The following is a 14,438-nucleotide window of genomic DNA, read 5'->3' as shown; positions in this document are numbered from 1 at the left end:
CAGCCAGAGTGAGATAATAGTATGTTAAGCCGCAGAGAGGTCATTGAAAGTTTTCACTGAAGACTTGGACATGATTTAGGCAGTTTGGCTGCTCGCTGAGGAAAAAGTCCTGATTCATTGCCTCTGCTGCTGCTGATGCATGAAACTGTTGACGTGCTTAAATATAAATACTGTAAATACTGTAGATGAGATGTTTTCACCCCCGTGTTTGTTAATTGTCATCTCATGTGGTGCAGGGAACTCTACTCAGTGTACATGTAAAACCAGCATCACTCCACACGGTTACATGAGTACATCACAGTGACATAACACTTCTAAAATCAGCTTGAAATATCTTGAGTACTAGGACCTTTCTGTGTCACAGCTAACACATGGTTGGGGGTTCCTCTTTGTACTCTGGCTTCCTCCCAAATCAAAGACATGCATGTGAAATATTTAAAAAGTTCTTGCGTAGCTGCATCTTGCCAAATCTCCTGGTTGCTGACTGCTGCTCCTTAATATTTAGAGTGGATGAAAAACCCCACGGGGAAAGATGCAAAAAATGCGATTACAGCATCTTCTGATGGCGTTTTTGGAAGGAGCTTTTGTTTGTAGAAAAAACATGACTGTCCCTGTGAAAATTAGTACAGTCCATGTGTTACTTTTAGCCCAACTATTGGGGTGTGCATGTAATGCTACATGTAATACTTTTAAATTAAAGATACACAGTGGACAAATGGGATATTTCTGATTATTTTAGACCCTCCCAAAAGAAGACTACAAGCCATTTCGGGCAAGTAGGTCTGAAGACACACTATGGTTAAGAGTGGGAACAACATATAAAAAGAACTGCTTTGCCAGTGACTGGTGAAGTAGTCAAGGATACACACAAGTGAATTTTGCTTAGAAACACTGATTGTAAACAGAACTGATTATTTACAGGAAAACTTGAACTTAAAGGTTCAATAAATTAAGGTAACCAGACTTCCGAAATTAAAACCTGGGACATTTCAAGTTAAGTGGTCATAATATCATTAGAATATCAAAATATGTTATCTATGAAATAAAAAAGGGGGACAGTTCTTGTTTCACGTACTTTGACCATGGTAACTGTTTTACTGTAATATACTATGGTGGAGGCCAACTGATAAAACTGGGAACTAAGTGACTTTCTAAGCTATGTCAGAAATACATAGTTTACAGTTCAGTGACTGAAGCTATGATATGGAACACACAATAAAGAAAATGGACAACTCAGTGAGTGAATACAGTGTATTCAATTATCTATTACTTACAAGATAGTGAAGACAGACAAGCAACTCTACCAGGCTGACACACACAGAGATAAGATTATCAGACATATGGCGACAGAGACAACAATTACATTACAGAAACACCACAGACAAGACAACAATGTCATGTTCTGAAAAGCCATTTATCTATAGATATAATAAACTGTGACATTACGTTAACATCATTCGCTCTGTCAACGCTGTTGCCATTGTTAGCACTGTTAACAACGCTGACATGTCTCATCCACTTCCATGTTTGCTTGTGATGTCAGACGTGAGAGCCGTTCACAAACAATCCCAGACTCTGAATGTCGTATACTTCGCCTTTAAAATAGGCAAATTAGCTTGTAAGCTAGCTAGCTGCACTACTGGTAGCAAACTGGTGGCTGGCAAACCTGCTAGTCATATTCCTTTAAAAACAAACCACAGTATTTTAAATATTGTTTCATCAGGGAATTCATTCAGTAAAAAATGATTCTCTGATGCTCATGTGATGCATATTTATATACACAACAGTAGGACAAGGAGAAAAATAAAGTCTATTGTGCTTAAAAAAAACAAGGTCAATCGAGTTCCCTTTTTTTCCTGGCTACATGTATCCTTACTCTCCTGGTTACACCGATTTGAAGTGCACTGGCCTTTTAGCACCTGAGCTCATATTGTGTTCTCAGCCAAGGCTGGCAGAGCTGGTGGCGCTGTAGCGATACCTCGAGGTGATGTTTTACTCGCTGACTCCTTTGTGCTTCGCTGCCTCCTGCCAAGACCTGAAGACTCTCCACAGCGGGAGGCAAACATGTCTCCACACACCTCTCAAAGCAGGAAAACATGCCGTTCTCTTCACCATCTCAAACTTCCCCTGTGCCATACTTGGACTTAAATAAATTGTAGGTGTCCGACAGGCTTTTTTGCAGTTTTAATTACTGCACTACTCAGAGGGATTTTACTTATTTTCAGGGTAGAATTTTTCAGTGCAACCCCTTATTTACACCCGTTCATGCGTACACGTTAGTGCTTTAATGGTGCGAGTCAAGAAATGATAGATGGAAAAGGACAAGGATAAAAAAAAGAGGAGGAGCAGGAGACAGATGGGAAACAGGATGGAAAGGTTGAAGTCAAATTGATTTATAAAGCACTTACAAAGCAGGTTTGTCCCAAAGTGCTTTAAAGAGAAACAAAGGACACAGACCCTGATAAGCCCATCGAGATAAGGACACAACTTGCTGAACTCACCATGTCCATGTGTGCGTGAGTGTGTTGGATTAACCTTTCCTATTTGTGTGTGTTTTTGCTGATTGTTTTGTCTGAATCCTCTCCGTGCAGTTTGGGGAGAACCGGCAAGTGCTGCAGGCCCTGCGGACGCTGCTGGACGAGTTTCGAGAGGAGCTGCGGGAGGAGGAGACGCGACGATGCCAACTGCAGCAGTCCTACGTCAATGACAAAGCTGCCTGGGAGGTCAAGTGGGCAGAGATGAAGAGCCAGTTCGCCCAGGTACAGATGGCGTCTCAGCACCCACCTTAAAGGGACAGGACACAATCTGGTGTAGAAAACTAGCAGTGCATTCAGTAAGCAGCGAGGTGACAGTAAACATGTTGCCTTCTCCACGGGTGAAATCCCACTCAGGGCAAAGCGGTAACAAGTCAAAAACAACAAATTTTTATTTTTTTTGTCCTGTAATTTTGTCTGCCCCCCTGGACCAATCAGTGTCATTTTCAAAGTGCAGCAGTAAAATTAAATTGTGTCTTAATCCATATCATAAGTGACAAACAAATGGACAGAATCCAATTTTTAATCAACCCCCTGCAATTAAATTAGAAGAGGAAGGACAGCTTCCAATAAGACAAGGAAATGATGAATCACCTGCTTGGCACTATGTAATGGGTATATTCTGTCACTGTGCAAACTAATTAATTCAGCATTGTTCCTAATTGTTCAGTCTGCCTCATTGTGCATTTCTCAATGAACTCAAACAGATGTTAAGAAGGCGTCTTATATTCCTAATGGGAGTGTAAATGCTTTGTAGATTTGTTACAGACTGTCCTCATCTCAACTAATATCAGTGCATGAAAGCTGTTATCAGTCATTTTATATGGAGGCTGCTGATTTATGTGTCAGTATCAAAACTATTTTTATTCACACAAAGGCCACTGAGACTGCAAGACTTCTCGCTGACACCCTGGCATTTGTAAAAGTTTCTAGGTATTCAGACCAAAAGACCAAAACCAGCACAACATTTAAAAACACAAGGAGCTGAGATGATCAAATATGGCAGAAAGGTCAGTTTGAGGCCTAGTCCTCATGGGCACAGATGATTCTGTAAGCGTAGCTTTTTCCGTGCGTTCTTTTTGTACTAGGAAGTCGAAATTTTTGAGTTTGCAGTCGGAATGCCCCCCTTAAGTCAGATTCCCAAACTGAGAACCACCAACCCCGATCTCAAAATTCAATATGGCTGCTCTGTGCATCAACAGTACTGAAAGCAGCAATGATATACGGTTTATTAGAATTTCTGTCTTATTTGTGTTTCATTAAAACAGCCGTACACACAGTTCTGTCCATCTTCTGTCTGTGAACGTGTTGCTACAGTGTTTGTATGCGCAAAATACAGCATAATGTGCTATGATCAACTGGTATTGCTAACAATGGCTAACCTGGGTTGAACTGGTATTGCTAACAACAACAACTCCTAAACTTTTTTTGTATTGGATCGTGATCAACTCAGGCATAACGTCATTACCAGCTCCGACCTCCAACTTCTAAGGTAAATGGAAGCAGCATTTTTACGCATTTTGGCCTTTCGTCCACAAACTGCATTTTCGGTCACTAAAAACCGAGTCTTTTGTATAACTCTGTTCAGAGTGAAGATTCTCAGAACTCCATTTTCAGTGTTGCTGTGTTGACAGGGAAAATAGAGTTTTTGCTATTTACTTACTCAGCTTGTAACAGCAGATTGTGAACCGTTATCTCCTTTGTGAGGTGTCACAGATGAGGTGACATTTCGTGCAATGGCAGACATGCAAAAAACAGTGCTGGCTCTAACCTGCTAACAGGACTTTTTACATGTTTACATATAAATGTATGGTTACTCGTCCACTATCTATATTGAGGTCACTGTCCCAGGTAGCCTCCCTAATAGCTTTTTCTCAGGCTTCTGATTGGCCAACATCTTCTTTTCTTCTTCTATGCATGGATTTATGGTTACAGTTATATTGATGCCTGATGGTTTGGTTTGCTCTTGACAGTGCTGTAATAGTGTTTCTGTGTCTTTATTTGGACAGAGATTTGTTTTATAACTGTGAGTGTGGGAGGGAGGTTTCCGGAGAACAAAGGAGGAAAAAACCCTGTTTATAAGACAAAAGACTGCATGCGGAAATGCATTTCCGTGTGATCCAGGCTTGATTGAACAGGTTCATGAGTTTGAAGGATCATCAAATGCCAAAACTCTACATAACATTATGAGATACAATTCTTTTTCTTTAAATATTATCATAGTGATAATTGTTTCATTTTGGGAAAAATATGTACAACTATCAACAGCAAGAGACAAATAATCATGTTTAAATTGTAATGAAATACACACATGGTTTTTGTTAATTTAAAAGATAATTTAGCAAGTCAAGAAAGTTCCAGTTTGTTGTGGTACCATTTAGTTTTGTGTAAAACCACTCGGTGAACTACATCTCTCGTCTCACACGCAACAACCATACATATTTTTTTCTGAAATGAGGTCCCATGGTGATCCACGGAAAGTGGAGGGACTTCGCCTCTCTATATTAATTTGTTCAAATTAGGCCCACCTTTACCTGCTTTGACATAAAAATAATTAATACATTAATACATCAATAATTATAATCCAATTATATGATATATTTTATTCTGAAGTTGGCCATTCTGCGTAATGAGTGTATTTACTTTTGGTAATTTAGATATGTATTGATTCTACAACTTTTGTACTTTTGACATAAGTAAAAATTTTGAATGCAGGATTATATCTACACTCTTTGATTGCTACTTTTACTTTAGTAAAAGATGTGAGTACTGCTTCCACCACTGGTAGATGATATCTGACACCCCAGTTTTACCGAGCATGCGCTATTTGGGGTGCAAATATTTCACAGTTGACAAAAAGATCAGTACTACGTTTGCAGTGAGAGGCCCTGCATTTGTATGAATGGCACAACAGTGTGGTACAGAGGATTGTTGAGTCCATGATGTGCTGTGGTACAGTTGTAGACTCATTGTCGGCTGTGTCTGATTTCAACTTGAGATTTTCTTTCCCTTTGAGAGGCAGAGCACGATCAGCCAAACAAAGCTTGCAATCAATTTTAAGATATTGAATGCTGTTTCTTGACCACAGTGTTGATAGATCAAATTTGATACCTACAGTAGCAGAGCAGTGTCTTTTCACTGCTGCATCTGATAGAAAGTAAACTGCAGCTCTGGGTCCCAATTAAACAGTTTGATTTATAGGAGGAAGATTATCTTTTTAACTCTGGTGCTCCTAATCTGAAGAGCTTTTACATGGTTCATATCCTTGCACAGAGCAGAGGTCGCTGAGGGCCCCAGCGAGAACTAATTTACTTAAGTTTCCCCTGATAACACAATGTTGAGTTCTTCTCTTGCTCCACTGTGCTTCGTACTGATTAAGACTTCAGAAATATGCCCCGAAACTGCTGTTTTTTCTTTCAGGATTATTACACAGCCCAGCAGAGCAGAGCAGAAGAGGAAATTACCCTCACCTGTGTATTTATATGTGGATATAAGATCATTTTTTGAGATATTAATAGAAGGCTGGCTCCTGTTTCATACTCTGGTTCGGTCACTGGCACCTTGTCAAGCTTCCTAAATAACTGTCTGTATTTATAATGTCCAACATCTTGGCTCTTGGCATTCAGTCAGCAGCTATTACTGTACATGTTATCCTGCCCAGTATATAATCAGACAGTTTTCAGACCCAATATAAAACCATACAAGACAAACAATTGTGAATGGGAGTTATGTAAGCTGATGTTTCAGGGCAGCCTTGACTCGCTCTTCACACAGCAGCTCCAGCACTGCAGACTCTGGTTTGTACCATTATGTTGCAGCATCAAAGCCCGTCTGAAGATTACAAAGCTCTGTTCTTCCAGAGTGGCTTCCCCCTGTCGTTCTGCAGTTTTGAAGATTTCTGCAGTGCATCTCAATCCTCAGTTCATGTCCTTCTACCAGCAAGTGGTTTGAAATATAAATTTGGGAGGACAGCCTGAACAAGTTTTAACTGTCGACTACAAAACAATTAACGCTACCTTATCATAATCTCATTGTGCTCTCATTGTGTGAGTAGGAGGAATTAAGATTCAGTGGTTTATACTGTATTAGCGAGCAATCAGACCAAAAACATTAAAACACCACTGCGGTCTCCTTTGGTCTGCACATTGCATAGTGGTTTAACATTTTAAGACAGAATTTTACGAATCTGAAAATTTATCATGCCTGCACTTATTTTATTTTTTGTCATGACTAGGGGTGTCACAACCAAGTGGCAACCTTGGGGGCTGAAAAATGAAGCCAACATAAAGTGCCAAAAGCTGCAGTTCTTTGAACGGCCACTTGAGGCTGGCTCCAGAAGCCAGTAGGTCCCCATAGACCCACATGTTAAATGCCCGACTTTACAGCAGAAATAGATATATTTACAGCCTGGTACAAAAAATGGCTTTGGTCTCTATAGCTAATTTCAACATTCATGACAACTGTACAGGAAGTGAATTTTTATATAACTCACCCATTTATGTTTTATTAAGGCTTAAAGTTTAATTAAGGTCGGGCTGCTTTGAGTAATAGGCTGTCTGTTAGTTTCCTCAGCTTCTCAGTCAGATCAACCCCTCGCTCCTCCACAGCACCAGCCTCTCACCCAAATTTGGTCAATTCTGGCTCCAAAAAAACAAGATGGCGATGGTTAAAATGCCATCCTCGAGGCTTCAGAGCAGGAGTCCACAAACCAATGGGTGACATCACAGTAGCAACGCCAATTATTTTTTACAGTTTATGGTCCCAACATACGGGTAACTGTGATATTTAAAGTTGAAAATTGATATTTTGTTAATAATACACATATAATAATATTCTTTAAATAATCCTGCGTCTCTAAAATCATTTGCACTTCTTTCAGTCCTCACTTTGTCTCCCTACCCCAACGCCATCTGGTTGCTTTGTCACTATCCATTAAGTGTAATCACTCTTATTCTACACCTTTGTACATTCATGTTTACAGACTCTCTCCACATCTCTACTCTCGTTTTTTGAGTGCAATTAATTTGCCAAAAAAAGAGACAAGACGCACAATAAACAAAGTTAAAGATGAATTTCACTGATAACATTTCAATATTACGATAACATCGTCATCATGAATTCTTTTGGCCACAGTAATTGTGTAGTGAAAATCTGCTATGTCCCAGCCCTAGTCAGGACAGTTACAAAGTAAACAGTAGAAATACACCATTCACCTTACAAATTAATCTACCAGGAATGTGTGCTTGCATGTATTTGATTGGCTGACGCAGAGCCTTGCAGCTGACGTTGCATTGCAGCTAAAGTTAAGGCAGGTTAAACCTTTTCGCTGAATGACTCTGCATTGGCACCCCTGCTGTGCTGCTGGACTCGTCTCATTGAAATGAACGAGGGGCTTGCATTTTTTTCACACAGGACTAAAGTCAGTCTTATTTCATCTGTCTAAATAAACAGCTCCAGTGAACCATTTCATCATTATCTTGTTCATAAATTCTGTTAGTTGGTAACATGAGAAGGCTATACACAAAAAAACTACACATTTTCTGTTATACCTTTAATCTGCTTTGACACTGATTTATTATTTTGTAGCTGTGGTCACTTGACCTGTTCTGCTTTCAGCTTATTATTATTTTGTTTTATTGAACTCAAAGACCAAAAAATAGAATAAAGGATCAAAAAGTAAAATCCAAAAGAGTGAAAGATGGTTTGTCTGTATGTCATGTGCAATATGTCAGACACTGCTGTTTGGATTTTAACAAAACTTTGGAAAATAATGCATCTCTCTGCTGAAAAAAATATATTAATTTGTGGATGGTAGGTGCTACAAAAATGGGTCAAAAACAAATTTGGTAGAGGCTCTTTTTATTGCGTGCAAAATTATGTTGTGGACAGTCTGTTTACTGTCAACTTTTTTTTTTTTTTTTGAGAACTAAACTAAAGTAAAGCACAGGTTCATCCAGCTTCTTTGTCTATGCACTGCACAGCAGTATAACGACTTAATAATAAGTAATCAGCCTAACGTCACTGTGTCTTTGCTCTTTGACCAGCTGGAGGAGGAGGCGCAAGGCAAGGTACGCGGCGAAGCTCAGGGAGGTGAAGGAGAGCCGGCCGAAGACCCCGAGCGGGCCTTGAAGCTGGAGCGCGAGGAGCACCGGCGTCTGCTGGCCGACAGCCACAGCACCTCCCTGGACCTCCGCTGGAAGCTGCAGCACGGAGAGAAGAGGTGGAGCCGCGAGAGGGTCGAACTGCTGGAGCGCTTCGACCGGGAGCGGCAGGAGTGGGACGACAGCATGAGGGAGCTCCACCGCAAGATGGAGAGGGTGAGAGATGGCAGGAGGTGGAAAGAGACGGAAGAAAGGAAAGTTATAGTAGGAAAAAGAAAGAGAGAAGGAAGGATGAGGTGGAACAGGGATGAAAAGAGGGGAAAGGATGAAGAGAAAAAAGATTAAAATAATAAGGTTCAGATCAAGTCAGGCTAGACACTAGATATTTAGTTACTTAGTCAGAGGAACATTAACAAGCAGTTTTGCAGAGTCCATTTAGTAGCTGTTTAGTAGCTGAGTCTTCAAATGCACCATCCTCCTCACCAGATGGAGACTCCCCAGTTGTTGTGGACTTCTAAATGTTCAAATTTACATTTTTCTGAGCACTTTTAGGGACTTTTCATCCATTAGGGCTTGAAGAGTGGGACTGAAAGTTCATTTATGACCTCGGATGCAGTAGTTCACAAAACAATCACAGCTGTTGTGGAGCTTTCGATGGCACCACACTTCTGTTTCAGTGCTGTTTCTTAGGTCAAGATTGAACCTTACGAGTTTCAACTTATTCAACACTGTTGGGAAGTCCTTAAAGTGCTTAAAAAAGCAATGGAAATAGGAAGATGTAGACATTTTTGTTGACCTTGAACTTTACCACAGATATTTTATGATTGAAAGCTCCAGAACAACGACTAAAATGGACACCATGGTGTGATTGTTTTGTCAGCTGCTGTTTCCAAGGTCAAGAACGGATTTTCAATTGCAAAAAAATGCTGATAATCAATTAAATCTTTTGTCTTGTGTCGAGCAAAAATGCAGCCAACTGTTTCCACCCTCTCAGATGTGAGGATTTGCTAAGAGATGCACCGTCATCAATAATTTGTTGATTCTACTTTTTGCTACTGATAGATTATTAGTTTAGTCTATAAAATGTAAAGAAATAATAAAAACAGTGCCCATCACAAAAGCCCAAGGTGACGTCTTCAAAACATTTTGAAATCCAAAGATATCCATTTTACATTACATCAGAGAATAGCATTAAATGTTCAAATTTGAGAAGGTGAAACCAGAAAATAAGTTTGGCTCTTTGGCTTGTTGTGACTTATAGAAAATTAGTAATTTCCAAAGCTCCTTTCTGACAACTGACTAATCAACCACAAGATTTTCTGCCTCTCTGTATTTAATATCTTTAGAAATGTTATTTTCCTTGGACTAGTTGACTGATTCATCTGGCATTGTGGCATCAAACAGCAGTTCTTGGCTGAAATTAGAAACAACCAATGTGCGCCGTGGGGGATGAGCGGTTAGCGAATCAGCGCCACAGGCAGGACTAATATTGCTGTCAAGCATTGTCAAGTGGTGCACCGGAGCCAATGAACATTAACAACAACAATGCCGGGTGCAATATACAAGATAGTTGCTGCTACTGAGGCTGTTCTAAATCGACATGCCGTCTCAATACCGCCCAACATCGTAGTTTGTTTTTACTTCACTCCCTTCCACTCTTAAAACCCTGGCAAAACCAGTATGCTGGCATGGCTGCGCATCAGTGAGCACTTAAATTGATGTTACATTGTTATATTTAAATGCTTCTTCACAAACTTTACAGATCAAACCAGAAAAACTCCCCACAATTTAAAGATCTGAAGCCTTTGCTTGTTAAGCAATGTGTGTGTTTGTGTTCAAGTGGATTCGAGAGAGAGAAGAAGTGACAAAGCACCCAAGGCGATTATCTCCTCTGTTGTTTGGTACTTTAGAATAGTCGAGGCTAGATACAACAAATACTCAGGATTACTGAATAATTGATGTCCTCTGTGAGATTTAATTAGAAGAACTGCAGCGTCTCACCTCGCCTGTGTGTGATGTTCAGCGCTGCAGATAGGAACATGAGCTGGTTAATATGATATGAGTGTGAGAGTATTAACATATAAAGTAGGTACAGGAATAATAGCACACTCTAAAAACAGCAAAAAATAAACTGCTGATGCACGGCTGAAAGTAGAGACACAGCAGGAAGCAGGGATGCATTATTCAGTGAAGCATATGCTGCAAACTATAAAGCACAGGTCACCAGCTGAACTGCTCAGACTGTCAGGGTGGAAGTGAATGAGTTATGTGCTTCTTCTCCTCTAACCTCGAGCCTGAAGCAAGGCACTTAACCCCGCGTGTTGCAGGTGGATTACTCAGCGGCTCACAGTCAAGGGGTTCAGTTCGCTGTATTAAAGGAAGGCATTGTGTGACGAACGCCTCCCACTGTGGAAATGAAACATACTGTAAATGTTAAGGACCAAACTAAGGGACCGATAAACCCAGCGAACCCATATTTTTATATGTAATATATTTCTGTATCTGTACTGGCTTACCGATAAGTAGCAAGAAATGTCAGTACAAAATGCCGAAGATTATCTATTAGGTTGTTTAGAAACAGAGTTACCATATAAATTGTCATCAGAGAGCACTGGCAATTTTTTTTTTTTTTTTTTTTGGTCAAATCTTTTTATGGATATTTAAAGACATACAAAATGCAATAACACACAAATACAGTTGGATATACACAATATATCCTCCTCTTCCCTTTTCCTGTTGGACAGTTAAGTTATCAAAGAGAATTGATTTAATAAACAATGGTATGTACATATAAGACACAAAAAAATAAAGATAAATTAAACTAAAAAGTACCGTGAACAATAAAAAATCAAAAAATAATTAAAAACCAAATAATATTAATAATAATAAATGAGTAGTAAAAAAAATGCAAAAAATAAAACTAAATTAAAAAGTTGAAATTAAATAAGTTAGCCATATATAAGGTGAAGTCAGTAGTAATAATAATGCAGTGTCAGTGGCATCCATTTTTTCTGTGTACAAAAATGGTTGCCACACATTTCTGAGCACACCCTCTTGTAGAATTGTGAATTTTCTCCAATGAAAAATGATGTCAGAGGTCTTTGAACCATAACCTAAATGTTAGAGGGATTTTTTCCTTCCATTTAAGCAATACATGTAGTTTAGCTAAAAGAGATGCAAAAGCTTTCATATTTTTTGCTGGCACCAAAGATGTTTATCCTGTTGAGCTACTCCAAATAAGCCTGATAAGACCATCCTGATGACGTGAGCTCAACACGCTCTTTCACCACCTGTAGAGTAAACACAGCAATAAGTGAAGTTATTGCGGACATTGAGTCATTAACAACAATTAAACAGGAACAAAAGTATGAACTCCCAGAGTTTCTCGGAGGTAAATTTGGCAAAAGCTGGATTTATCAACTGGCTCCACTGGTGATGAGGATATACCTTGGTGTGTTGTTACGCTGATTGGCTGAAGGGATTTGTCTGTCAAGGTGAGGACCTTCGCCCACTGACAGTGTTTGGGGCAACACCGAGTCCAGACTGATACAGAGTTGAGCTCACATCATCAGTATGGTCGTTCCAGGCTAACTCCAAATATTGCAGTAGTAGCAAGGATGGCACTGACAACTTAAAGGGATCCTTATCAAAATGTTTGTTTAGGTCATGTGTTTATTAAAACAAAAAGTTTTGGCTGAATACTATTTTTATAATATTGGCTGAAAAGTTGTGATACAAACTTTTATGCCTCCAAGATGGTGACAGCTTTGACCAGAGGCATTATGTTTTTAGCTTGTCCATCCATCTGTCCATCCATCCCATTCATGTGAATGCAATATCTTGAGAACACCTTGAGGGATTGTCTTCAAATTTGGCACAAACATCCACTTGGAATCAATGATGAAGTGACTAGTTTTTGGTGGTCATAGGTCAAAGGTCAAAGTCACTGTGAGCTCATCTGTTACATTGTTGTGAATGTGATATCTCAAGAACACCTCAAGGGAATTTCTTCAAATTTGGCACAAACGTCGACTTGGACTCCGGGATGAACTGATTAGATGTCGGTGGTCAAAGGTCAAGGTCAAGGTCACTGTGACTTTGCATTCGTCTCATTCTCGTGAACGCGATATCTCAAAAACAGTTACAGGAATTTCTTTAAAATTAACACAAACATTCACTTGGACACAAGAATGAACTGATTAGAATTTAGTGGCCAAAGGTCAAGGTTATAGTGACCTCACAAAACATCGTTTTAGCCATAACTCAAGAATTCTTACACTAATGATGACATTATTTTACTCAAATGTTTAAAAGGATAAAATGATGAAGTGATGACATTTTATATGCAAAACGTCACAGGTCAGCTTCACTGTGACGTCATAATCTTCTGCAAAAACACTTTTCCGGCCGCTACTCAAAGTCAGATCTCAGGAACAGAAGGGGAGACATGTGGTCAGATACATGTACTGAATCGGTGTGTGTGTGAAGCATCCATGTTTTCATAGACATGGATGTAAACTGTAAGTGCAACTTGACCTTTGAATGTGCTCACTCCACCAAGAATGTTACTCGTTGACAATTCTGACTGATATCAGGCAATTAACAAAAACAAAACCTTTTTAGATTTCTTGACATATTCAAGTGTAAACAATTTGTATATAGTTGGCTGAAACTTGCAATACTACAGTTTGTTTAAAAAACAAATTAAACTGTCAAGTAAATTCTGTGACTGATCCCCTCGTATCTGTCTTATGTCATTCTTGGTGCAGATGCAGAGAGAGCTGAACAGCCGGCGAGGCGAGGGCACAGACGTCAAAGATGCCGGCTCAGACCACAGAGGCGTGTTCTCTCCTCAGGACAGTCCCTGTAGCGCCCCTCGTTCGCCGCGCTCCCCACGCTCCCCCTGTACGTCCACCCCCATCCCTCCCCCTCCCACGCGCTCCCACTCAGACTCCGAGGCCATGCTGGAGGAGCAGGGGGCTGCGATGAGACTGAAAGGCCCAACGGAGAACCTGTTCCTGGACGCTCTGTCTCTGGACCCCCTCAGCGGCCTGGAGGTGCCTCCACCCTCCAGACTGGAGAGTGAGAAGAGGTTCCCCTGCATGAAGGAGGTAACACACACACACACATCAGTCGAGACTAGTCATCTTTATTAATGTAGTGCTAAAAATTTGGGTGTGAGAGAAATGAGAGCATGGGTCAAATTAAAGCAATTTGAATACATCACTTTGAGCTCTGGGAAGTTATATATTGCTCTTAAGCCATTACGTAATTTACATAATGGCAATTTTTCACCATTTCTTGGCATTTTATAGACAAAATGATTAATGAAGCGGTCCAGAACAGTCGAGACAATTTCATTAGTTGCAGCCTGAGTTCAAATGAGTTAGTCAAATGATAATGGAGCTTAAAGTGGTGTCAAAACACCACAGTGATTTGTTTTCATTTGTTTTATTCATTGTTATTTTAATAGAAGATATCCCTGTTTACAAATGACAGATATTCACTCATTTAAAAACAAATTACAGAATTTTTCCTGATGTTGCTGCCTATAAATTGAAGCTTTTCGACATAATTTAACTGTATGTATCTGTTGTGTTTTAGGCCCTGAATGAGATTTCAGAAAGAGAAGGTGACGCTGCAAACCCAGAGGACGAGATGGGCGGTGGGAGTCTGCTCAGGTAACCTCATGACAAAAGCTTCAAGTCAAACGGAGTTCAAAGAGTGTTTTAACGAGTAAACTGTTCTGTTATTGCTGCTGCATTTTAATAAATGTCAACAGTAAATACATGAACTGGTTTGA

The 14,438-nt window shown here is 39.9% G+C and overlaps 1 protein-coding gene across 6 annotated transcripts in view; it reads left to right on the top strand.

Annotated features, from left to right (window-relative positions):
- LOC126408758 (microtubule cross-linking factor 1) overlaps window positions 1-14,438 on the top strand; it is a 96,172-nt gene that overhangs the window by 65,275 nt on the left and 16,459 nt on the right. For all 6 annotated transcript variants that reach the window (XR_007571951.1, XM_050074424.1, XM_050074423.1 and 3 more), the window contains 4 exons: window positions 2,592-2,759; window positions 8,579-8,851; window positions 13,405-13,746; window positions 14,240-14,316. Coding sequence is in view for 5 of the 6 variants with exons in the window: in XM_050074424.1 (XP_049930381.1) it covers window positions 2,592-2,759; window positions 8,579-8,851; window positions 13,405-13,746; window positions 14,240-14,316 (860 nt within the window). In the remaining variant the exon portion in view is untranslated. The remainder of the gene's footprint in view (window positions 1-2,591; window positions 2,760-8,578; window positions 8,852-13,404; window positions 13,747-14,239; window positions 14,317-14,438) is intronic.

Source organism: Epinephelus moara, chromosome 21, assembly GCF_006386435.1.
Source record: "Epinephelus moara isolate mb chromosome 21, YSFRI_EMoa_1.0, whole genome shotgun sequence".
NCBI lineage: Eukaryota > Metazoa > Chordata > Actinopteri > Perciformes > Serranidae > Epinephelus > Epinephelus moara.
This window is presented reverse-complemented; position numbering and strand designations above follow the sequence as displayed.